Source organism: Erpetoichthys calabaricus, chromosome 10, assembly GCF_900747795.2.
Source record: "Erpetoichthys calabaricus chromosome 10, fErpCal1.3, whole genome shotgun sequence".
NCBI lineage: Eukaryota > Metazoa > Chordata > Cladistia > Polypteriformes > Polypteridae > Erpetoichthys > Erpetoichthys calabaricus.
Genome location: NC_041403.2, coordinates 4,465,435 through 4,492,805, shown reverse-complemented (window position 1 = coordinate 4,492,805; position 27,371 = coordinate 4,465,435). Strand labels below are relative to the sequence as shown.

General features: G+C 41.8%; 1 protein-coding gene across 1 annotated transcript in view; it reads left to right on the top strand.

Moving 5' to 3' along the window:
- The window catches only part of mysm1 (Myb-like, SWIRM and MPN domains 1), a 91,694-nt gene that overhangs the window by 43,065 nt on the left and 21,258 nt on the right, over positions 1-27,371 (top strand). Inside the window, exons 9-12 of the mRNA XM_028810778.2 lie at positions 4,547-4,677; positions 9,566-9,669; positions 9,924-10,001; positions 13,617-13,705. Coding sequence (XP_028666611.1) covers positions 4,547-4,677; positions 9,566-9,669; positions 9,924-10,001; positions 13,617-13,705 — 402 coding nt within the window. The remainder of the gene's footprint in view (positions 1-4,546; positions 4,678-9,565; positions 9,670-9,923; positions 10,002-13,616; positions 13,706-27,371) is intronic.

Here is a 27,371-nt window from a genome sequence, read left to right as displayed (position 1 = left end):
ATTTCCAAATATTGTTTTTACTAAAGTTTTAAAGTAAAAATGATGCATATGTAACAATACCCATGAAAATAACAATCTCTTTAAATTGTATATCCGGTTAACCAAACTTGGGGGTGGGCTAGCCCCCTAGTATGTCTATCTGTATCTATCTCATGCTGTGTATTTTTTGTGTGTCTTGTTGGTATTGTCAGTTATTCTCAAAATCCAACCACCTTGATATTAAGTAAACAGTGGGAATATTTGGGATACAATCCTTTACAAAACTTCTTTTAATGCTGCTTTGATGTGGGACTGTTTATGTTTTTTAAATTCTGTATGTACAGTGATCCCCCACCTATCACGGAAGTTATGTTCCAGACCCACCCGTGATAGGTGAAAATCCGCGATATAGAAAGACCATATAAATAAACCTTAAAATAGCCCTCCCACACACTTTAAACACATTTAAACTTATTAAAACACACTTTGTAAACACATATGATATGTGGATGTCGGGCTAAGGATATGAGTAACATCTCTCTATTATAAAAATGATTAAGTATGTGGACGACACAACAGTGGTGGGTCTCATTCGAGGTGATGGGGAGGAGGATTACAGAGAGGAGGTGAAGTCATTTGTCGAATGGTGTAATAAAAACAATCTGATACTGAATGTCGAAAAAACGAAAGAACTGGTGATCGACTTCAGGAAGAAACAGCTGATACACATCCCGGTCTACATTAAGAACACTGCTGTGGAAATTGTGCAGTCTACTAAGTTCCTGAGAGTCAATGTGACGAACAACCTCACCTGGTCCCTGCACACCTCCTCCATCATCAAGAAAGCTCACCAGCGCTTGATCTTTCTGCGGAGGGCCCATCTCAGTAAGTCTTTTTACAGAGGGACCATAGAGAGCGTGCTAACCAGCAGCAGCTCTCTGTGGCAGGACTGGAAAGCACTGAGGAAAGTGGTGAGGGCTGCGGAGAGGATCATTGGATCCCCGTTGCCTAATAATGTACAAGAGTTGGCAAAACAACGCTGTCTGGCCAGTGCTGTGCGGATTTCTACAGACCCCACTTACCCTGCCTCTGAACTCTTTTCCCTCATGCCCTCAAGCAGAAGGCACCGCAGCCTGAAATGTAGAACTACCAGGTTTAAAAATAGTTTTTTCCTACTGCTGTTCGTCTTTTAAATGAAGCATTTTAGTATTTTATTGTAGGCATTTTTAATGCAGAATTTTATGTATTTTCAATTTAGACTTTTATGCACTTTTAATTAGAAATTTTTATGCACCTCTAATCAGAATCTTTCTGCACTTTTAATTAGAATGTAATTTATTTTAACTATGTGTTTTTTATTAATGTCTTGTGCATCATATTTTCATTCTGCAGCACATCTTGGATGTTCTGCTGAATGACAAATAAAATTGAATTGAATTGAAAACATTTTAACGTCACACAAGACAAGGCAGTAAGACAGAAGGACAGCTAAGCTGTACAGGCTTTTAAATGATTGACGTGCAGATCGACAAGCAGAACAAGCATCTTAGCAGAAGCAGCACAGAGCCAGTAGCTGATCTGTCGCGAAGGGGGTGTCTGCAGAACAACATGGGCGTTCCCCAAGCAGTATGGGTGGGTTTCAAGCATCCAATCAGAGAACGCAATGGGAGTTCCCCAAGCTGTATGGGTCGGTTTCAAGCATCCAATCATCGTTATAACTTTTTTTCAGTGACAAAAAACAGGGAAACTGGAACGCCATCTGCAAAATACAACTGTAACGGCTTGGTTCCGTTACTAACTTTCAATATTTAAAATGCAATGAGCTGGGATGTGTGATGTGCCTGCTTTGCTCTGCATTAAGCGGTACCGTTCCAATTTATAACCACACACATCCACACGCGATCTCCTGCTGAGCACGCAACCTACCATTCTTCAGGATGTCAACGTCAGATACGCTGCACATTACATTTATTCTCGTCACTGTGTTATGTGTACAATCTGTCTACCTCCCCATCCCCTTAGCACAGTAGCATGACTGTACAATCCCAATATTTCTTTTGTCCAATATATATTTATATTCTCCTACAATATTCAAATTAATGTGCATTTAGCTCCTATATAATATTCTGTCTCTGTGCAATGCTCATACACTTTTTACCTTTTATACGATTATTCATATGTAGATATTCCACAAACCTAACACCAGCTTTTAAAACAAATGGCTCCCTCACTCGAGGACATTGCCAACACGCGGTACCATAGCAGAGCAAAGAACATCATCAAGGACACGTCTCATCCCAGTCGTCAACACTTCAAACCTCTGCCCTCGGGAAAACGTAACGTCAATCAAAATACGCACTAACAGACTGCCGAACAGCTTATTTCAAAAAGAATTCCAGTCGTTCAATAATAACTTTAATATCCATACTCATAAATCTTGTTCATAATACACGTACACGGAAACTTGTGAATTTCCCCTTGTGATTAATAAAGTTTATCTATCTATCTATCTATCTATCTATCTATCTATCTATCTATCTATCTATCTATCTATCTATCTATCTATCTGTCTATCTGTCTATCTAGTGCCTTTCACTCTATCTATCTGTCTATCTAGTGCCTTTCACTCTATCTGTCTGTCTATCTATCTGTCTACTGGCTGCTGTAATCTGGCACTCATTACACCTTACACTTTTAAGCACTTTATATTTTTATCTTTTACATGATTGTCAATTTTACTAACTTTTACCTGCCTTGGTTGTGGTTTATAAGTTGTTTTTCGTGCCAAGTCTTGTGCTGTTTGATTTCAATGTTTAATTCAACTGAGATGGGGACTTGCAGTGTCATTGTATACAGTAAAAGGGGGTCATGTACTGCATCCGATCCGCCGCCATTGTTTCTGCACGCTGTGCTGCACGTATCCAGGCTAAGATTCTTTTTCCGGTATGATAAGTCCCATCACACAGCCAATCAGATACTTAACTTGAAATCCGCCCAGTTGTTGTTTTAGCCAATCAGAAACTCCAACAGAACCCGCCTACTCCGCTTGAAATCCACCCAGTGTTTGTTTTAGCCAATCAGAACAACGCTTTGAAACCGCCCACTGTAATACACTTCCAGTACTTGAAATCTGCCCACTTGGGGTCAGTGTTCTGCTGAGACTAGTACTTGGATCTGTCCACTTCTGCTTAGCATACGTTCAGCTCCCCCCTTCACAAAGCGAGTGGCAGAGACGCAAAGTGGCAAAAGGACAGCTGCTGTACTGGCTTTTAAGTGATTGACGCAAAGTGTGACAAGCACAACACACAGCTGTCCAGCAGCAGCAGCAGCAAGACACCAGCTGAACCAATCACATCTCTTTAGTGTCCGTGAAGACCCCCCCAATCCCCCCCTTCACAATGTGAGCAGCGTTATAAGTGCCGCGAGAAAGAGATTTAACCACACCCGGGGCAGGAAATAAAGGACAAATATTGTTTTTACAAAAGTTTTAAAGTAAAAATGAAAGTACAGTGATACCTTGAGATACGAGTTTAATTCGTTCCGTGACCGAGCTCGTAAGTCAAAATGCTCATATCTCAAATCAATTTTCCCCATTGAAATTAATTGAAATGAGATTAATTCGTGCCAGCCCCCCAAAAAACCACCCCAATTTTTTGTTAAATGTTTTCAACATAAGAAAAATGTGTTAAAAATGAACAAATATTGTATACAAACAAAATAAAACCTGATACATAAAAGAGAATCTAAAGAAATAAACAGCCGATTAGCGTATTGTAATGTTTTTTTCTTTCACTTCACTTTTGCTTAACTTAATTTTCTTCTTCACTATTTTTTTTCTTTTTTGCCACGCTTTCGTCACTTTCATTCGCAGGGCGTTTCAATAGAAACCTGTCCAAGGAGATTTGTTTAGTCCTCCCCTTTATGAGTTAGGCAAGTGTCATTAAATAGCGTCACTGCATGATCAGTTGCAATTGGTGTTTCTTTTCAATAAAGTCAAGCGTTAGGCAAGTGTCATTAAATGACACCGCTGCACACTCAGTTGTAACTGGTGTTTCTTTTCTTTAAAGTTTGAAACTTTTTCCCACATTGCAAACACTTCCTTTATCTCACTTTAAGAGAGAACCTCCTCCACCATAACGATCTCCTGCAGATGTTGCCGTGTCTGTAGTTCCGTCAACTCATCTGTCGTCAGTTCCTCGGAATGCTCTTTGATGGCTCGTGTTTCGAACTTTGGCTCGTAACTCAAGGCAAAAAATCGACCAAGTGACGGCTCGTATCTCAAAAAACTCGTACCTTGGGGCACTCGTATCCCAAGGTACCACCGTAATGCATATGTAACAATTCCCATGAAAATAATCTCTTTTAAATTGTTCATCCGGTAAACCAAATCCGGGGGTGGGCAAGCGAAGCGAGCAGGGGGCAGAGCCCCCTAGTAATAATAATAGTATTAATAAATCTGTGATGTAGCGGGGGCGCGATAGCTGAACTGTGATATAGCAGGGGATCACTGTATTCTGTTTTTTTGTTTTTCTTCAATCCCTGATACCTCTGTTTTTTTTCTTTGTAGGAAAAAATGTCACCCTAAATACCTCAATAAAACGTCCGTGAGGCCAGGCCTGAAGAACTGTGGGGACGTCAACTGTATCGGACGGATCCACACCTATTTGGAGCTCATAGGAGCCATCAACTTTGGATGTGGTGAGTGCTGTTGTGTATGCCAGCATCTGTTGAATGCACTGGGTGTAGTGTGGCACCCTGTAGTACCTAATTTTACAGATTTGATGTTGCCACTCGGGTCGTCCTGTACAGTGCTGTGAAAAAGTAAATCGGTGATGTCCTCTGTTTCGCATTTTTAACACAAGCAGTGGCCTCAGCCTTGTAGACACAATGCAGTATTTTAGAGCAGGAGGCCTGTGTGAACACACTCTTATCTTTCTGTATTGAAGGAACACAAGTATCCAACCCTCTACCAGCCATGTGAAAAAGTAATTGCCCCCATAGTTTCCATACTTGGTTACAGCACCTTCAGCAGCAATAATCACAGTGAAAGGCCTCTTTTAATTTGACCCCTGCCTTTCAAAAAATGTCAGACTCTTCTAATTCACTCTTCTTTTCTCTAGTTCAGACACATTGGTGTGTCAGTGTGAACTGCTCATCTCTGTTGGTCTCAAGTCAAGACTCCACTCCAAAAACACCCGAGCCTTTTAGTTGAAGACTGCATTTTGGGTCGTCATCCTGCTGCATAAACCCAGTGATGCTACAGCTTCATGTCACAGACTGATTCAGTTTAACTCATTTTGGTTTCTTTTTGTATAACGGCGCTCGTCATGGAGTGCAGGCAAAGAGCACCGTGACAGTTTCTCAGGTTAAAAAACTACATAATTAGTACATAAAGACACAGAGCACTTTGAAATTGATTCACATGAATGGACTCCAGCACTCTCTGTTGTGGACAAGCAAACACACCGTGATGGGGATTGGAGGGGGGTTAAGGAGCCCAAAGAAATGTTGGGGTGCCAGCCGGGTCATGCCGTTTAAACTGACAAAACAGCTTGAGAGCGCAGAATGAAAAAGAATAAGCAAGTTAAAGAATGGCTTCAGCAAATCTGAGGCTCAGTAGAGCAGGTCTCGGCTTTGAAGCTCCAGTCTCGAGCAAACTCAGGTCGAAATGAGCCACTTTGTCTTCATGGGGTCGTCCAGGTCTTCTAGGGATCCATCAGGAAGTTGTGAAGCCAGTTGTCCTCACTGGACATCATCTCTGCACTATGGATGAGAGACGAGATGATAACGGTTGGCGATGACGCTCCCCAGGAGGTGTGGGTGTGTATTACATAACTCAGATGAGCCCAGAAGGTGATCCTCTGACGTGCATGCGTGACTCTGTCCATTAATTAACTGTTGAACAATGACCAGCTGGCAACAGAAAAGCAGAAAATAAAAACAGTCAGAAGCGTCAATGGGGAAAATAAATTCCTGGGGGATCTACAGTCCTGCGGTGGGCTGGTGCCCTGCCCAGGGTTTGTTTCCTGCCTTGCGCCCTGTTTTGGCTGGGATTGGCTCCAGCAGACCCCTGTGACCCTGTAATTAGGATAGAGCGGGTTGGATAATGGATGGATGGATCTACAGTTTATGGTAACAGACACGGTCCGCGTCCTGCAGACTTCACCTAACCAGCCACGCATCCCTTCCGGGGCTTTCTACTGAAAAGTCTGTGCTTGGCTGACTAACGTAATGACAGAAATTTCTATTAGTTGATTCCATGGCTCCCAGTATTCTCAGGTGTCTTTTCCAATGGTAGGAGAGCAGTGCTACCAAGTGTCATAAGATACCGAGAAGAGAAATAGAATAGAGCAGGATTTATAACAGTTCATAGTTATTGTAATTCTTATGTTTTTGTATAAATGACTAACAAACAAAAGATGCAATATGCACAGCCAACAACGGCTCCTGTCAAAAGGGACTCTGCTCTAAAGTCATGAGTCTTGTGCGGGGATTTCAAAGCCGAGACTGAAGTGGCATCTCTTATGTAAGCTGACAGATCAGTTCACAGCTTTGGGGCTCTGGACGTCCTACGGTTATTGTATTAATCCTTGGAGTCTTGAGTAGGCCGGTACTCCACTCAAAAGTTACAGTGGCTATAGAACAGAACCCCCCCTCTTCAAAATATTCCCATTTTTTTTGCTTTACAGCCTTACATGTAAACACACAAACTAATATTTTTTCCAGCTTTACTTACTCAACGCCATCTTTAACATCCAAGTGAAAGATATCACAGCGACAGTTCAGAAGAATGATAAAAAAAATCAAAACAAGACCTACTGAGAGTAACTCTTTGAGGGCTGAATATTTTTTCCAAAAAACTCAATTTTCTGGAAAGCGCACAAATCAGTGGTCTCACACATCCATCCCAGCCATCCATTTTCCAACCCGCTGAATCTGAACACAGGGTCACGGGGGGTCTCACACATCAGTCAACATAAAACGTCTGTTACTATGTGCTGTGGCTGCTGTTGGTGCATGTTCAGCATTTCTGATGGCAGTGGCTGTGTGGGTTCACCTTGTTGGTCAACAGGAATGAACGGTGGGCCAGCTGTCTGGCTGTCTTCGCACAGCAGGTGGGTGGTGGTGACGGTTGCAGTGTGACGCAATATGGTTTGTACCTCTTGTCATCATAAGTGGTGGTACGCCCAGGCAAACGCTGCTGTAGGTGCATCAGCTACACAAAAGTGTTCAGCACCACGACCAGCTATGGACCGATCAGATGATGCTGGTACCTCACTTTCATTTTTGATATCCATCTCCAGATCACTTGCATCAAACTCTGAGTCTGACAAGTCGGAGTCCTATTGAACAAAATTACATAAAATGTCCACAGAGTATTTTGCTTTGCACGTTCGCTTTGGTCTCTCGCCAGATGTCGGTGCCATTTTAGAGGTTGTATACTCTTTGCTACTCATGCACACGTAGGGAATCAAGGTTAAATCAATAAAGCTATGCAAAGAGAGTCAAACTAAAATGTAAGGGTGAGTTTTGTTGCAGTTTATAGCCGTCCTCTACTCCTGAATTTTAACAAAAGTCAACGTCAGCCCTGAAAGAGTTAATAAAGTCCTCACAGGTGGCACAGTGGTAGTGCTGCTGCTTTGTAGTAAGGAGACTGTGGAAGATTGTGGGTTCACTTCCCGGTTCCTCCCTGTGTGGATAGCGCTTTGAGTACTGAGAAAAGCGCTATATAAATGTAATGAATTATTATTATTGTCATTATTAAAGGACCCTCCCCCCAATGTCAATGTCATTTTGTTGACCCCCCCGTTTTGCTTTAATGACAGCCTTGAGTCTGTTGAGATTCTTCTCTGTCAGCTTTGCACACCTTGATTGAGCCCACACAATATTTGACCCTCACTCTTCTTTACAGTTTAACTGTTCAAATTTGGTCAGACTGGATGGTGAGCGTTGGTGGTCTGCAATCTTCAGATCTTTCCACAGATTTTCACAGTGATTGAGGTCTGGGCTCTGACTGGCCACACCAGGACATTCACTTCTTTTCTTCTTCAGCCACTGTGTGGTCAATTTTTCAGTGTGTTTCGGTAGTCGTTGTCGTGTTAAAAGGTGAACATTCTGTCCATCTTCAACTTTCTGGCAGAGGGTAGCAGGTTTACCTCCAGAATTTGATGGCATTTTTCCGCATCCATTTTTCCGTCTACCCTAACAAGAGCCCCAGCACCCAAAACCCCCCAACAGCATGATGGTGGACCGTTTGGTATTGAGGCCAAATAGGTCGATTTTGGTCTCATCTGACCATAAGATCTTTTCCCACTTGGCATCAGAATCTTCAAGGTGCATTCTGGGAAATCTCACACGAGCCTTAATGTGGCCTTTCTTGAGAAGTGCAACCCTCCCGAACAAGCCACAATGGTGGAGCGCTTGTGAAATTGTTGTCACCTGCACACCATTAATGACCACTCTTTACCATCAAATCCTGTAACTCCTTCAAAGTGGCCATTGGCCTCTTGGTAGCCTCTCTTACCAGTTTCCTCCTTGCTCTTCCGTCCAGTTTGGTGGATCCATGGAGGGTCCTAGTAGTACCAAACACTTGCCACTTCTTTATGATGGACTTTACTGAGCTCCTTGGGATTGACAAAGCCTTTGAGATTTTAGAGATGAGAGATAGAGTGGTGAGGAGGTGCAGGACTGGCCTCGCTAGAGGTTGGTCAAGCACATCAATGCCACATGGAAGTGGAAAAAGATGATGAAGAAGAAGAAGCTGTTGTCCCAGGACTGGATATTAAATGAGAGTATTTCACATGGCACCAATTCTTTGCTTATCTGTACCCTAACAAGACTAGTCTTTGAACCTGAAAATCTATATTTTGTGTCTTAACCTTTGACCTTTAACTTGTGTCATAGCAGTTTTAAAGGGATACCAACTTTTACTATTAAAATGTACGATTCGCCTTTGTAAAACAAGGGTTACATACTACAGATAGAATTTAAAGACTGTGAAGTACACTTAATAAAGGATTCTTACCAATAAGCATGATCAAATTCCACCGAGTACAGCTAGTTTTTGGAGGGTGTTGTAACCTCCCGTGATTGGATTAAAGTCACGTGCCGTTACAAATCGGTTCCTTCTCATTGGTGCATTGTTTTGTCCATCACAATTGTCTCTTGTTGAATTTTTGCTTTTTCTTTCCAAATTTTTGTGTGTTTATTTGGCACATTCTGGTCTGAATAGGCCTCTGCAACGAGATTTGGTGATTTGCATCTTTGTTCTCAGGTGAGGTGCAGGGCTGAGGTTGGTATAAACTGCAGTTCAGACGCTATAGTTGTGGTTTGGTACAGCTGGGCGTCCACATCTTTGTGACATCTGCCATCTGCACAGGCCTCGTGTGCCACTTAAAGCCTAGCAGGACGGGCAGTGCCCACTTTGTCACACACGTAGCTGTGCACAGCACTGGGTAAGACGCTTTTTGGGTGGAGTACTCTTTTAAATCGCCCACTACACGCAGGTCTTATGTGCTTAACTGACATGCTGAGTGAACGACTGACTCCCTGAGCTGCTATATGTTGATTTGCTTTTGTTGAATAGAACAAGCCGTGTATAACCGGCCAAGAATTGTGGACAAAGTGCGCTTCAGAGAAGGTGGGGACACCCTGGAGGCTTTCCAGCTGGCTCAGCGGTTGCAGTCCATGGTAAGAAGTGTACTGTTTTTAAACCGGTGAATTGCTGTAAATTGTTCTCCAGGTTTTGTTTTTGCCTCACTTATGTCATATCCTGTTGCGCCAATGGCCTCTTTGTACTGCTAAACATGTAAAAATTCAAATGGGTTCATTTTTTGGTGAAATTGTTTCCGATGCTAATTCCCTTTCCTTCCCCTTTGACTCCCTGTTAAGAAGACTCAAACATTTTGACGCTGGCTTCTTTTTCTTTGATCGCCCCTATTTAGCGCACAAGAAAGCGGCGTGTCCGAGACGTGTGGGGCAACTGGTGTGACGCCAAGGACCTGGAAGGACAGACGTTTGAGGTACTCCGTTTCAGCGGTGGCTTTCTGTAGCTGGCGGGGAGGAAGGCCGACTGTGAGGCAAACTCTTTATCATCAGGGAAACAGCAACATTTATTTCTGTAACACCTATGGAAGTCACTCAAAGTGCTTTGTTAAAAAGAATTGGCCACGTAAAGCAGAGGGTCACGGCCAAGGCTGGCTCAGGAACGTTTGTTTTGAGATTTTTTTTTTTCCTTTTTAAAGAAAGTGCAGACAAAGACGGTTTGAAGTGTATTAGATGTTTCTGTTCTGATTTTGATGTGTCAGCTGAACAGCACCTTTTGAAGTTCACACTTGGCCATAAATAATAAATAAAGAAGCTACTGACAGTGCACTTCAGTAAAGCTGAGAAAGCTTAACACAGCACTGGCACGTTTAAAATTGTGTTAAAAAGAACAAAATAAATGAACCCTGGAGCGCCAGAAGCATCTTAAAATAGCTGTGGCCTGTCGCAGGCAGCCAGTCAGTGGCTTTTACTTCTGAGTCGCTGTTTATTAAATGAAAATCTGGGTGTGAAAATGCCCTGTAGAAAGAAAGAGGTTTTCTTGACACTCCATAAGCAGCATGACTTGTTACAGAAGCAAAAATAGTTTAAAGGATGGCATGCAATGCAGTAATCCACCAAAGCAAACGGAATCCTCCTTGATAGGTGAATCTGATGAGCGCATTTGTGTGAACCTAACAACAAACTCCATCCATCTTGGTTCAGGTGCATACTGGAAAGGGTCACGGCTTGGTGGAAATGACTGCAGTTTCATTAAGGTAGAAGATACATTGGATAGATTTGAAAATGTAAATGTCCTGCTTTAACTGCTTCATGCGCTGCCTGCCTTCTGATTCATGCTGCTCATTTTATATCAGAGGTGACGCCATCTGCACTGACGTTCTCTAATTCAATAAACTGATCCAAGCCAGGATCCATCCTCAAACTTAGTGATGGCCGTATGGACAAGCCAAAGGATATTAGTCTCTGAGATACACTTAGGGATATCTATCTATCTATCTATTGTATAGTGCCTTTCATGTCTGTCTGTCTGTCTGTCTATTATATAGCACCTTTCACATCTATTATATAGTGCCTTTCATGTCTGTCTGTCTATCTATTATAGCACCTTTCACATCTATCTATTATATAGTGCCTTTCATGTCTGTCTATCTATGGTATAGTGCCTTTCACATCTATCTATCTCTATCTATCTATCTATTGTATAGTGCTTTTCATGTCTATTATATAGTGCCTTTCATATCTATTATATAGCACCTTTCATGTCTGTCTATTATATAGCGCCTTTCACATCTATTATATAGTGCCTTTCATGTCTGTCTATCTATTGTATAGTGCTTTTCATGTCTGTCTATTATATAGTGCCTTTCATGTCTGTCTATCTATTGTATAGTGCTTTTCATGTCTGTCTATTATATAGTGCCTTTCATGTCTGTCTGTCTGTCTATCTATTATAGCACCTTTCACATCTATCTATTATATAGTGCCTTTCATGTCTGTCTATCTATCTATTGTATAGTGCTTTTCATGTCTATCTATTATAGCACCTTTCACATCTATCTATTATATAGTGACTTTCATGTCTGTCTATTATATAGCGCCTTTCACATCTATTATATAGTGCCTTTCATGTCTGTCTGTCTATTATATAGTGCCTTTCATCCTTTCTCTCACTCTCTCACAAAAGAACCCCAGACCACTGCACTTCCTCCTCCATGTTTCACAGCTGGTGTCACACATTGAGAGACCATCCTTTCACCATTTCGACGGTGTACAAGCACCTTGTATCAGTGATGAACAGAAGATTTTGAAACTGGATTCCAGTCTGCTGTAGTCCTCAGCTGTTATTTCAAGGCCTTATTTGTGCCCTTAATGGCTTTCTTCCTGCCACACTCGCCTTGTCAAACCTGCAGCACAAAGTCTCCTCTTCACAGTAGGAGCTGACATTTGATTATTTCCACCTGCACTGTTAGGCTGTGCTTGAAGCTGTCGTGCTGTGAGGCGCCTGTGACCATGCAAGCTGGTGACCCTCAGAAACTTGTCTTCTGATTGGCTGGTGACTTGGGCTCTGCCAGATCTCCTCTTCCTATCAGAGTTCCTTCCTGTGTCTTATTGCCTTTGGATTGTGTAGGTTCATTTGTTTGTTGCCATTTTTCTTGCCATTATCACTGGAATTTACACCTTCTTACAGTGTAATATTGTCCAAGTTGTGCTTCGGAGGGTGTAGTGACACAGTCTGATCCAACTCTGCTTTTAAGACTGAGGGTTTTTAAGTAATCAACAGCAGTTGGGACACCTGTGCAAATTGTTTGCCTCAAATTACAAGGCTTCATTTACTTTAATCGTCGCAGAACATCTGTAGATTGAAAAGCGCTATATAAATGTAATGAATTATTATTATTATTATTAGATTGTAACTTATTAGTTATTCCCTGATGACGTTTTTCAGATTTTGCTGACCTAAAGTTTAAATTTAAACCTCTGGCAGTTTACTGCTTACCTTTTCACCTTTTTATGTCATTCATTGCATTTCAGCTGATTAAATGTTCTAAAACCTTTGACTGGGAGTGTAAATAAGAAACGTGTGAGAAGAAAATGAAACACTTGAATAAATAAAGACAAGAAAAACCACAAAACATTGACCAGATAGTGGCACTTTAATTTAAAAAATCTGTCCGTCCCCTTTTTTTTTTTATTTTATTCAAATTTTAAAGTTTCCTTTGTGATGTCAGACGAATCCTTTGTTTCAGAACTCCTGTCAGCCCCCTGTTTGCTGTGCTGTTTTCACAGTACTTTCTTTATATGACTCATCACACTTCATTATTGCGTCGCCTTTGTGCAAATCCAGAGTTCGAATATTCACTGGACCCGCGGGTGTAACTGGCAGACTCTGCTACATTTGCCAGCACACCTTCATGGCGTTCTTCACATTTTAGGGGTCATATTATGAATGTTAGTTTGTCTTCAAAAACCCAAATCTGACCAGTGACATCGTTGTGCCGATTTTTATTTCTGCACCAACTCCGTAGTGGGATAAAGCATTAATAAATAAAAACCTATGCATGTGTTTTTTGGCTTTTTCATTTGTATTTGTAATAATAATAATAAACGCGATCTCCCAATTATGACCTGAAAGTCTCCTCCTTTGAACTTAAAGCATTTCTGGACGTGACCTCTGCATTTTTTCTTTTCGACGTGTCGATGATGCTGTCGATGTGGCGGTGTATCATCACCACTCTGAGCCTGTTCTATTGTATATACAGTATTCTCTTTTTATCCCGACTATGGAATACTTGCAGTCACACATGAGTGTAGGACCGACTTTCCCTCAGTAATACTGATACTGTAAGTAAACTTCTACCGTTACGTTTTCAGGACTTTGGTATCAAAGTATTGGTTGTTGTGACATTCCTACTATAAACCCTTGTGGTCCAGCACTTTGAATCTCATTTCATTCACATGAAGTCGTACTTAAGCTGGAAAGCCTGCCGCATTTTAGGAATGTTAAAGGAGCAGAAGCCGTTTGATCTCAAGATACTTTTGTAAAGTGTGTTTCAAAATTTTCTCTTTTTTTTCCCCCCCATTTGTTTCAGCATCTTACAGCTGAAGAACTGGCAAAGAGAAGAGAAGAGGAGCCCAAAAGGTTTCCCAGGCCTCCCAAACATGCACGCCAAGCCAAAAAGTATGTTTTCCCTCTATGGCTTTCTTTATTATTATCCATCCATCCATCATCCAAGCCACTATATCCTATCTACAAGGTCATAGGGGTCTGCTGGAGCCAATCCCAGTCAACACAGGGTGCAAGGCAGGAAACAAACCCCGGGTAGGGCGCCAACCCACCGCAGGGCACACAAACACACACACACTGTAATCAGAATATAAGTTTATTGTCACTGTGCTCTGTACAAAAATCCACTCAGATGTACAGGCCAGGCCAAAGTTAGCACACAGGAGCTCTCAGCATTTAGAACTGCTAGACAAGCATTTGAAGAGAGAAGGTACAACTATGAAAATGGGCATTGTACTATTTCTGTATGTTAGAGATGAAATTGAATCCTCTCCTGGCCTTGATTGGAACCTAAGTAAGGGCCTGCATGTGGAGAAGACCATATAAAGACTTGGACAGCAGGCAAATACTTTGAAGCCGACAGACAGATGGTTGATATCGTCCTGAAAAGCCTTCCAGCGCGGTGACGAAAAATGGCAGACTGTATAGATCAAGATCCCACCTTGGTAATGTCTTGCTATGGCTTCCCATCTGTAAAGAAATTAAAGAAAGCTAAGTTATTTTCCCTAATATGATTTCTTACCGCCATATCACTATGGGAGGGATATCACCTTTTAATATCATATCTATATAGTTTTCAGTTACTTAAAACGCCACAATTACAAAAGAACTTATTCCAACTAGGGAGCTATCGCCCCCTACAGGAACACACACCCACACACCAATCACACACTAGGGACAAATTTAGAATCGCCAGTCCACCTAACCTGCATGTCTTTGGACTGTGGGAGGAAACCCATTCAGACACGGGGAGAACATGCAAACTCCACGCAGGGAGGACCCGGGAAGCGAACCCAGACGGGTCTCCTAACTGCGAGGCAGCAGCACTACCCACTGCGCCACTGTGACACCCTACTATTAATATTAAAATCAAAAAACATTCCATACATGCAGGTGAAGTTTAACAAAACTGGTTTGAAACAAATCGACCTCGGCCCAAGACAAAAAGAGCGAGGTCAGCAGAGTAGCACTTTAATAATTGTAAAAATATGGAAATAAATAGAAGTAGATAGAATAGAAAATGATGGGGGAGAATCCACTTCCTCAATTTAAATGCTTATTCTGAAATGTTATTAAAATTAGATCCTGCCAGGTTTTGAAAACATTTTGTACAAATCCTCGAAGTGAGAATTAGTGAGAATTATTTTAGACAATATATAATAATAATAATAATAATAATTCTTTGCATTTATATAGCGCTTTTCTCACGACTCAAAGCGCTTAGCAATATTGCAAGTTAAGGGCCCAACAGAGCAGAGTCCCTTTTGGCATTTTACTTTAATGAAACTCTTATGTAATGAAGTGTGGGATCGTTGCTGTGTGAGCCATGGGTAGCGTCAGTAGTAGCAATGGAATGTTGTGTTAATAAACTGGTAGCTGAAATGGATTCCAAACCGATTTATTAATTCACAGCCACGGATGCATTTTAAGTAGACTCAAGGCAATGATTTGTTTTAATTGTTTTCACAATTATCGACAAGACGATTACTACCCAAATCGGGCGAACTGAGGTTTTGACCTAATTTTGTTCAGAAAACAGGTCAACAGAAATATAATATATACATATAGCAATTTATAATTAACAGAAAATTTCTTGATGGCCTCTTCGTTTTACAAACCAAATACATTGCTTTAAAATTCAATAATAATGTTTACAGTACTAAAAAATACAAATCACTGAAATTCAAAAATAATTTTCTTTGTAAGGTTCACAAATAATCCTTTTAATCCATTGTTTGTGCAAGTTCACACTCCAGGGGCGTAACTGGACAGTATGGGGCCTGTGTGTACTTATAGGTACATCGAGACAAATATATGCATGTCAAGCATTTTGTACGTTTTTATTCAAACAGGAAAAATATAACGTAACAAACACACAATTTGATTTCTGAAGTCTTTAGGTGATGTCATTTGCACTAGAATTGCCTTACTCACTTTGCATTTCTACCAAGGTATTCATCATTTATGAAATGGACCGTGTAATTTTTATAAATATACGTGTATTGCAATGCTTTTTAACATTTATTGTAAAATAAATTGCAAATACTGATAGTAATCGTCACAAAAAAAAAATATTTTCATCACATGTTAAAGTTATAGGAAACCCACCTTTAGTGTGCAGTACCAGTACGCATAAGTTAATAATAATAATTCTTTACATTTATATAGTGCTCTTCTCACTACTCAAAGCGCTCAGCAATTGCAGGTTAAGGGCCCAACAGAGCAGAGTCCCTTTTGGCATTTACGGGATTCGAACCAGCAACCTTCCGATTGACAATGCAGATCTCTAGCCTCAGAGCCAGCACTCCGCCATTCTCTGTTATCCACTGACTTAAAAGAGGTGAGTTAGGATTCTTCCAGTTGAGCAAAATAAGTCTTTGCTTAATAAGCAGGTCTCCTGTAAAAATACTATTTTGGCGTTTAGACCTGTTAGGTGACAGAATACTTTCTTTCTCTTTAATTCGTGATTCAGCCCTTTAACATTCCAGCTCACAAAGTTAACTGTTCGCTCATGGAGACATTGCTCCTGAGCTTCTGCTGCCATTTTGTTGTCTTCACTTAAAATAAGACAGCTTTGACCTTTGAGTTATTGCCATGAAGCCTAATGTTGCGTTGGCACTTTTAATTATAAGGATTAAAAGAACAGATTAGATTAGTTTTTGCCTCCCAATGTGAGGCTGGACCACACTTCACAAAGTCCCAGTCCTCCGACATACTTAGAGACGGAGCACATCCAAAACAAATGGCTTTTTTTGTCTTGCCTTTTTATTTTATTACAATTCAGTTTCACATGTGAGTTTTTTTTTTTTTTTGGAACACTTTAAGAACAGGGCGGCACGGTGGCGCAGTGGGTAGCGCTGCTGCCTCACAGTTAGGAGACCTGCGGGTTTTGCTTCCCTGGTCCTCCCTGCATGGAGTTGGCATGTTCTCCCTGTGTCTCCGTGGGTGTCCTCCCACAATCCAAAGACCTGCAGGTTAGGTGCATTGGTGTTCCTCAATTGTTGCTATGTGTGTGTGCGTGTGCACTGCAGTGGGCTGGCACCCAGCCTAGGGTTTGTTCCTGCCTTGCGCCCTATGCTGGCTGAGATTGTCTCCAGCAGACCCCCGTGTTAGGATATAGTGGGTTGGACAATAACTGACTGTATTTTCTGATGTTTTAAGTTTTGTTTATGATGTGTTTTTTATTTATTGTTTTTTTGGTGTCCTTGAGTGCTTAGAAAGGCACCTTGTATAAATAAAATTTTATTATTATTATTATAGGGCCCCATTATGCAATTAGGGTTATGGGAGGGTTATCTGACTCAAAGGGTGTTTCCTGACGGACATTGTTGGCATTACCTGACCTATGTCCTAGGTACTGCAGGCTCCAGTTAGACCCTTCTCCAACAGCATGCCTGTCACATGATCCGCCCCACTGACTTGGCTGTCGCAAGTGGGGCAGTTGGGGAAGCACGGTGGTGCAGTGGGGAGCGCTGCTGCCTGGCAGTAAGGAGACCCGTCTGGGTTCGCTTCCTGGGTCCTCCCTGCGTGAAGTTTGCATGTCCTCCTCGTGTCTGCGTGGGTTTCCTCCCACAGTCCAAAGACATGCAGGTTAGGTGGATTGACGATTCTAAATTGTCCCTAGTGTGTGATTAGTGTATGGGTGGGTGTGTGTTTGCCCTGCCCGGGATTTGTTCCCTGACTTGTGCCCTGTGCTGGCTGGGATTGGCTCCAGCAGACTCCCGTGACCCTGTGTTAAGATATAGCAGGTTGGAAAATGACTGACTGACTTTAAAAAAAAATACTTTCCAAACTTGGCACCTTTACATTATTGTCTGTAGATAGATAGATAGATAGATAGAGTGTAAGGCACTATGTAATGATAGATAGATAGATAGATAGATAGATAGATAGATAGATAGATAGATAGATAGATAGATAGATAGATAGATACTTTATTAATCCCAATGGGATTATATTATTATATTATATTATTATATTATATTATATTAATGGGTGAATAGTTATAACTGTGGTGATGATCCACAACTATTGACAAGGACGGGTAGCTCGGGTAGAGTGGTCTGCATGGAGTGTTGCTCTGTCAGGTTTCTTTTGCTACCTTTTATATATGCCCAGGAATATTAGTTTCATGGATACAGCAGATGCAATGCTGGGAAATGCACCGTGGAAACATCTTTCAGTGTCGCCTCAAACCACAGTGACAAAATAAGCACAACAACAGTCCTGGCACCAATAATTAATTGTAGATGTTAATAATAATAATAATAATAATAATAATATTAGACGGGTGGAAGGTTGCAGAGGACATCAATTCCAGTGTCTCAGTGCTGAACGGATCAGCAGTTGTGCATCTTCAGTGTGTCACTTGCATGCGCACGCTCTGATAACAGAGATGTTTCCCACCATTTTCTCCTAGCAGAAAAGAAGTACTTGTGCAAAGACTAATGCAGGCATAGTAATGAAAACAGAAATGTTTAACAAAAGGGAAAAGCAAGCAATGTAGCATAGTGACGATGAATAAAATAATAACAATAATAAATAGGAATAAAACAGATCTTGCGATCCCTCTCAGTATTTGTCCTGTTCTGCCATGTTACAACTTGGAATTAAAATGGATTTTTGGGTGGTTAGCACCATTTGATTTACACAATATGCCTACCACTTCAAGGTGCAGAATATCTCCAAGCAATATTTATGAACAAAAAAGAAAAATCATTACTATGCATTGGTATTCAACACCAATATAATATAATATAATGGGATATTCAGAGTTTGGGATATTTCTGTATAACCCAACCCTGAACTGTACTTCTCCTCAACTTTGTCTGTGGCCTGTCTGGACTGCTCCTTGGCCTTCATGTTGTTTGCTGTGCCGAGTGGAGTTGCAGAGTCGGGGGCGCCTTTCAGAACAGGCCTGCTGATACGGACATTATGGGACAGATCATGGGACACTTTGATTGCACACAGGGGGACCCTAATCAACTAATGATGTGGCTTCTGAAGTGAATTGGTTGGACCAGATCTTATTTAGGGGTTTCATAGCAAAGGGCATGAATACATATGCACACACATCTTCAGTGTTTACTGGTTTATACTGTGTGCACACGTGTGTGTGTGTGTGTGTGTGTGTGTGTGCATGCGCTCACCCACAGGGTGAGCCAAAAAGAAGTACTGCATTTCAAACGTTTATTCTACAAAAACGCTACAAGATAAACTAAATTTAATTACAACGCAAGAATGGGTATACAAAATATTTTTTTTTCCCCCCCACTGTGTTTTCAAGGTGGTGGCCATCATTAGCGATACACTCTCCAAGAAAATTTCTGAACGCTCACATGACTCGTTCGGCCGTTTCAAGAGGAATAGCAATTTCGTGGCGAATGGTGTTCTTGAGGGCTTCAAGGTTTTAAGGTCGGTGTGTGTAGACCTTCGACTTGAGAGAGCCGCACAAGAAGGAATTTCTCAGAGCAGGATCAGGCGAACGTGAAGGCCACCCGACATCGCTGCGCAGGGAGATCAGCTTCCCTGGAAACATCTCCCACAAAACTTTAGTGGATCTCCGTATGAGCTGTCGGTCCATCCGGTTCAAACCAGGCATCCACCACATCCATTTCTTCCAGTTGGGGTCGCTCTCCAGCATTTCAATATAACGTTCTGAAGTGACGGCGATGGTTGCCAACCACCACCTCCTCAAAAGAGTAAGGGCCTACAATGCCAAATTCTGCAATGGCGCACCAAACTGTAACACATGTGCTCGCTGTGCGGGGATCTCTGAAGTTCATGAGGGTCGGTTTCAGCCCAATAGCGAAAAGTTTTGCTTCTTTACGTAACCATTCACATGGAAATGTGCCTCGTCACTGATGTCACATGACGATGGCATCTCGATGAACGGTTTGCACAATGTTGGCACACAACTCTCTACGGCTCTCCCAGTCTCTCTCAGCGAGTTCCTGCACTCTCATCATTTTGTACGGATGGAAATTAAGGTCCTCAAAGACGTGCTGGAAATGCCGAAGGCAGAAGCGCGCTGAACGTCTAGGAGACTGCAAAATGGATGCCCTTACAGTACATCTTGGATGTTCTCAGGTGTTCGTACAGTCCGAGGACAGCCTGGAGATTTTCTGTTCAATGCTGTACCCATCTGTCTAAACTTAGCCACACACTGAAGAATTGTCTTCCGATTTGGGACGTCACCGTCAGGAGGAATGCTGAAGTGCATTTGCAAGGCGTATTGTGTAGTGTTGATGGATTTGTTGGTTCTGAAGAACACTTCAACAGCAAAAGCATGGTGAGCCCCAGACCAAGGCATGTGGCCGACTAAAAACTGAAAGGGATCGCCGGTATATATCTATACATGCATACAATACAATACAATACAGTTTATTTTTGTATAGCCCAAAATCACACAGGAAGTGCCTCAATGGGCTTTAACAGGCCCTGCCTCTTGACAGCCCCCCAGCCTTGACTCTCTAAGAAGACAAGGAAAAACTCCCCTTGTAGAGAAAAATATGGAAGAAACCTTGGGAAAGGCACTTCAAAGAGAGACCCCTTTCCAGGTAGGTTGGGCGTGCAGTGGGTGTCAAAAGAGAAGGGGGTCAATACAATACAATACAATACAATACACAGAACAGAACAATTTCTCAATATAGTAAGAAATAAAAAATATACATTTTAGAAGTACAGAGCAATAGATGATATATCCCATAATAAGATTTGTATTTGTGTAGAGTCCTGGAGACCTCATCCTTCAAGCTGCCTCCCCCATTTGGCCATTCCACGGCTGAAACAGTGCTGGGCCAGCCAATCCGATGAAAGGACCCCTCTTTCCCATGATTCCTGCGATCAGGGATGACTTTACCTTAGGCAGGCAAAACAACTTGGCAGGTGGGCCATGGCACCAAGTGCCACATTTGAGTACCGAGAAGAAAAACAGAATAATTGAGGGTTAGTATACAATTATAACTGTCATGTTACTTATGTTTAAGTGCTAATGACTAACAACAGAGATGCAGTCTGTACAGTTAATCAGTAGCTCTAGTCAGGGTGTGCTAAACTGAAGTAGTGAGTCATCAGCCGGGATTTAAAAGCTGAGACCGAAGGGGCCTCTCTTATAGTAGCAGGCAGACCACTCCACAGTTTAAGGGCATAAGCAGACCAGCATCTTGAGATCTTAATGTGCGCTCAGGTTTGTAAGTCATGATAAGTTCAGACAAGTAAGCCGGACCTCGACCATTTAATGCTTTATATGTTAAAAGAAGGATTTTGAAATCTGCCCTAAACTTAACCGGGAGCCAGTGTAAGGATTTAAGAACTGGAGTTATGTGTTCGTATTTTCTTGTTCTTGTAATAATTCTTGCAGCCGCATTTTGGATTAACTGGAGGCTGTATAAAGAACAGTTTGAACATCCAGTGAACACCGCATTGCAGTAGTCAGTCCTACTAGAAATAAATGCATGAATTAATTTCTCAGAATCTCAGAACGGTGCCTGTAAGCCCAACATCATTTTCTAGCCTGTGCAGTAAAATAGAATGGTCGATGGTGTCAAACGCTGCACTTAAGTCCAACAACATAATTACAGTGGAGTTTCCTTCATCAGAGGATATCAGAATGTCATTTACAACCCGCGTTAGTGCCGTTTCTGTACTATGACAAGTGTGGAAACCAGACTGGAATTTCTCAAATAAATTGTAATGTGTAAGGTGTGTCTGAAGCTGACTGGCGACTACTTTTTCTAGTATTTTAGAGAGAAACGGTAAATTTGAAATAGGCCTATAATTATTTAGTATGTGTGGGTCAAGGTCTGACTTTTTAAGTGATGGTTTAATGACTGACACTTTCAGTGTATCAGGTACTGTGTCATGCAATAATGAACTATTGATAATGTTTAAGATAGGCGCTGCAAGAACATCCATTGCACTTTTTACTAGTTTTGTTGGCACTGGATCTAGGGAACAAGTAGTGGGCTTCATTTTAGAAATTAAAGTCAAGACTTCCTGCTCAGTTACAGGATTAAAATTACTAAAGTGCTGAGTGCAATGTGAGACAGGGTCTGCTAAGCTAGTATTTGGTTTGTACTGTGATGCAGAGATCTGGGATCTTATATTTTTAATTTTCTCATTGAAGAAGTTCATCAAGTCTGTACTGCTAATATCTGTTGGTATTTTGCACTGTTGATCTGAATTTCCATTTGTTAATTTAGCCACTGTTCTAAACAGTACCCGAGGATTTTTATTATTGCTATCTATACACACACAGGGTATTTTATTTTTATTCTACATCAGCAAATTGGACTGTTTTGTTAGCACCATTACATAACATCCAAAAGAGAATATCAATTTTTATTCCAGATTGTAATGGGACAAAGCCCTAGGGGAATGAATACTTTCACAAGGCACTGTAAGCAGGTCATAGGAGTGCAAAGGAGGCCACAGTGAAGCATTTAATGTTGTATTGGTTAACTTCATGGCTGCTGACAGCTCATTAAGGCCTGCACCCATTTTCTCAGGGTCTCCTTCTGATTTTGATTGGCCCAATCAAGTGGCTGCCCCTGTCAGTTTGAGTTGATCTTGTTTATGGGACATTATGTGGCCAATCTGAGTATAACAAATTTAAACCTAACACACACCACAGTACAACATGAGTGATTTTAAACCACCTTAATACAGCTTATTGAAGTTTCCATCTACCTCAGGTAAAACTGTTCATACCCCAGGTTTTGCAATTCCAACATGACACCATACAATTCCTGGTGTTAAGTCAATTAGGATATTGTTTTTTAATATAGAGTCCTAGATGACTGTAGTTTTCCCTTGTTATTGTACAGACCTTAACAAAATATCTGAAATCGCATACTTTTACCCTGTTATGTTAGACTACCTCTTACTGCTATGCCCTCAGGCAACAAGACAGAAGACAGAGTTACACCCTTAGTCAATTGTATATTATAGTAATATGCCCAAAGTATAAAAATACAATACAAGTGTTGATTAATTAAAGATGTGTAGTTTCAGGTGGCACCACAACTTGTAGTCCCATTCGATTCTTCCTGTCTCAATATGGCTCCTGACACACAATTCTCTTCTCATCATGGAGAGTTGACCCGACGTCTACTTCATGGCATGATAACAAGAGACCCAGCAGGCTTTGCATATGTCCTTCCTTCATTGTCTTGCTGCAGCTCCTGACACACACATTTCATACAACTAAATACTGCGTCACTAAATATCTTTGTTCGGAAAACACCGCAGTACTCAGATGTTCTTAGGAAATGAAAGACATACCACTGCTATCTTGTATGTTGAAAGGAGAGTCAATTATTATGCAGGCTGAGAGGGGGTCCCAAACTTTTTCATATGACTGTATTTTAATAATAAAGATTAGCCCTCTCTGTCACAGGTGGCCAGTAACAAAGTCCTAAAACTAGCATTCCTGAAGTTGTGGAGGATGAGCATTACAGCAGCTTATTTTCAGGAATCTGCTCTTTTCTTTTAATTGGTGTAGATGTTTCCAGCCCGAATCACAGACAGACACCTGGACACACACGTGTATTTTGCTTCTTAATTCAGCACACACAGTGCACAACCCACCAGCACTATTGCTCACAGTCCTTCTTTCTTTTCCTGTTCTCTTTCTTTTCTTTCTCTTCTACTGCCACCTTCACTCCTCTCCCACAAGCTCCGTCCTCTTCCACCCGACTCCGGCTCCCGGAATGGAGTGAGGCGGCCCCTTTTAGGTTGCACCCAGATGTGCACCCTGATGATTTTCCAGGGCTCCAGAATCATCCAGACGCCCCCTTTGTGGTGGCCACGGTCCCCAACAGGGTTCAGCTTCCCCAGGTGGGCTGCTGTCTTGTGACATTGCTCCTCTCCCAGTCCTTCCCTTCTCCAGGCATCTCGGTGGGGTTGTCTGCCACACTTGCTATTAATCTTTAGAAATGATTATGAAGATATGAAATATTAATGTGCATAACAGGTGTCTGCTTTGTTCTCATAAGTGGTCACGTCAAAATAGCTAAGAGACGCATCAGAACATTGAACATGCAGTTTCAAACCTGTCACGTATTTTTTGAGTATCAGTTATTGCAGATGACAACACCGGCGACATTTGTTTTTATCGCATATTTTCAGACACAGGATGGACCTTGAAGTGCTTTATAGGATGTCGATGAAAAACGTTTTAAGGAATGAAAAATAAATAAGAATATGACTGAATAAAGGAGATGCCAACAGTACTAAATAGGAATGTCAATACACACTTACATAACCCAGATGTTCAAGTAATAGATAAAGACGAGTCCTTATTTATAGATTGCTGTTCAGTATCAAATGATAAATCCAATGCTATGAGCAGATGGCCAGGGATAATGTAGTTTTAAAATGAAAACACACTATAGAGGTGAGATACTGCAGAAAACCACAAAATCTGCAGGGGGGTTCTAAGGCCAAAAGACCACCCATCCAGCCCCCACTGATCCAAAAGATGACTTTCAATTCTTTTTACACATAACGTTAAATGAAGCTCTTTCTGTTGAATATGCCAATTAAAGCAGATCTCAGCTGTTTAGATCGTCAGTCTTCATCACTCCTCCTGCCAGCCTCCTCCTCTGTGTCATGATTAGGGCTGAATTGTGAGGTCTTGTAGCCTTTCCCTGTTATCAGAGCCATTTCTGTGTGCCAGGGTTGCGTCATACATTTGTAGGGGCGTGGTCTCCGGGGTCGTGACCTTGAATTTATCTGCAGAAGGGGCCTTACTTCTTTTCTATGTTAACTAATGTTGCCTTATTTTAATTTCTTATTTTGTCTTTTATTTTTCTTTTCTTCATTATGTAAAGCACTTTGAGCTACTTTTTGTATGAAAATGTGCTATAGAAATAAATGTTGTTGTTGAAAAGTCAAGCAAAATGACCTTTGTATTGGCAAACTAAAAAGATTACAATATGCAAGCTTTCGAGACAACTCCGGCCCCTTCTTCAGGCGAGATGTAATACAGAAACTGGAGTTCCCTGCGTTTATACATCCATCCATCCATCCATCCATTGTCTTCCGCTTATCCGAGGTCAGGTCGCGGGGTCAGCAGCTTGAGCAGAGATGCCCAGACTTCCCTCTCCCCGGCCACTTCTTCTAACTCTTCTGGGAGAATCCCGAGGCGTTCCCAGGCCAGTCGGGAGACATAGTCCCTCCAGCGTGTCCTGGGTCTTCCCTGGGGCCTCCTCCTGGTTGGACGTGCCCAGAACACCTCACCAGGGAGGCGTCCAGGAGGCATCCTGATCAGATGCCCGAGCCACCTCATCTGACTCCTCTCGATGTGGGGGAGCAGCGGCTCTACTCTGAGCCCCTCTCGGATGACTGAGCTTCTCACCTTATCTTTAAGGGAAAGCCCAGACACCCTGCGGAGGAAACTCATTTCAGCCGCTTGTATTCGCGATCTCGTTCTTTCGGTCACTACCCATAGTTCATGACCATAGGTGAGGGTAGGAACATAGATCGACTGGTAAATTGAGAGCTTCACCTTGCGGCTCAGGCGTTTATACAGTCAAAGTAAAAAGTATGTGAACCCTTTGGAATGATCTGGTTTACTGCATGAATTGGTCATAAACAGTGATGTGATCTTCATGTAAGTCACAAGTCCTGATCTACACAATGAGCTTACGCCAACGACACACAAAAAATTCTACTCTTTCATGTCTTTATTTTATAAACGCATTCAACGTTCACAGTGGTAGTGGAAAAAATAAGTGAACCTTGGGATTTAATAACTGGCTGACCCTCCTTTGGCAGCAATGACCTCAACCAGGTGCTTCCTGTAACTGCAGATCAGACCTGCACATCATGCGGGTGGGGAAGTTGAGCCGATTCTTCCCTGCAGAACTGCCTTAACTCTTCCATATTCTTTGGTGGTCTTCTGTGTGTGACTCTCTCCCTTCAAGTCATTCAACAGGACTGAGATCTGGGCTCTGACTGAGCCACTCCAAAAGGCGCAGTTTCTTCTTCTGAAGCCATTGAGCTGTGGATTTGCTGCAATGTTTGAGGTCATTGTCCTGTTACATCACCCAGCCTCTTCTGAGCTTGAGCTGACGGACAGACACCCTCACATGATCCTGGAGAATTTGTTGATAAACTTGTGAATTCATTTCCCCCTCAATGATGGCAAGCTGTCCAGGCCCTGATGCAGCAAAGCAGGCCCAAATCATGATGTTCCCTCCACCATACTTTAATGTAGGGATGATGTTTTGATGTTGATATGCAGTGCCCTTTTTATGCCAAATGAAGTTCTGCTTGTTCCTCCTGAATAGTTCAATTTTGGTTTCATCACTCCACAAAACATTTTCCCAGTACCGTTGTGGAGTCTCCAAGTGCTCTTTCGCAAACTTCAGGCGTTCAGCAATGTTCTTGTTTGATAGCAGTGGCTTCCTTCTTGGTGTCCTGCCATGGACTCCTTTCTTGTTCAATGTTTTGCATATAGTTGACTCGTGAACAGAAATGTTAGCCATTTCTGATGACTTCTTCAAGTCCTTTGCTGTCACTCTAGGGTTCTTCTTTACCTCATTGCTGACTTTATGTTGTGCTCTTGGGGTCACTGTGGCAGAGCGCCCACTTCTAGGCAGAGTAGCCACAATACCAAACTGTCTCCATTTATAGACACCTTGCCTAACTTGTGATCAATCAAAGTCATTGTAGGCCGCACCTCTGAAGTCGTTTCATTAAATGGACTCCTGGTGTGTGAAATTCAGACTGCAATGAGCTTTTTAAAAAGTCATTACATTAGGGTTCACTTACTTTTTCCAACCTTCACTTTCACAGTTTGAATGATTTTTTCAATATGGTCAAAAATTCTCTGAAAATCGGTGTATCTTCAGTTATAGGAGACTGTGTTTGTTCATTATTGGGATTGACATGAAGATGCAACCATGTATTAGTGTGGACGAAAACTTCAGACAAGACAGCAGGTGTGGTCATATAGCAGCTTTATTTTCTCATCGTCACAGTGAGCAGAGTTTCAAAAAAGCAGGCAATCAATATTACTTGACAGCGTCAGGGCTCTTCTGAACCCCATCTGTTGGGTGGGGCAAAGTTTTTATACCCCTAAAATGCGTGATTTAATATCATTATGAAATGCAACAGTCGACACTTTATTATACACAATCCTTGAGCCCCTTCAACGCCCCCTGTGCAACTTGATTTCTTGGCCCCTTTGTTATGGCGTTCAGATGTAAACTAAGGGAAAACGTGATAAGGCAGTCTCATGTGTGGACTGCTTAGACCTTGAGTTCTTTGGACAAATATTTTTCTGTTTGCTCAGCAAAGCATGTTTTTAAAGCTTACTTCTGCTTAACTCCTTAGGCAAGGATTAGTACAAGGGAACGAAGAGAACATTCATCTTTCACATTAGACATAAATCTAGAGAATTCCTAGGGGTTCACAATCTTTGTACTTTGACTGTATACACACTAGGACAGATAACATCGGAAAACCTTTTAAGTGAGACATCTTAAATGTAAAAAAATTAATAGACCTCTTCAGGCTAAGATTCGAGTAAAGGTCAGCCTTTTGCGCTTTT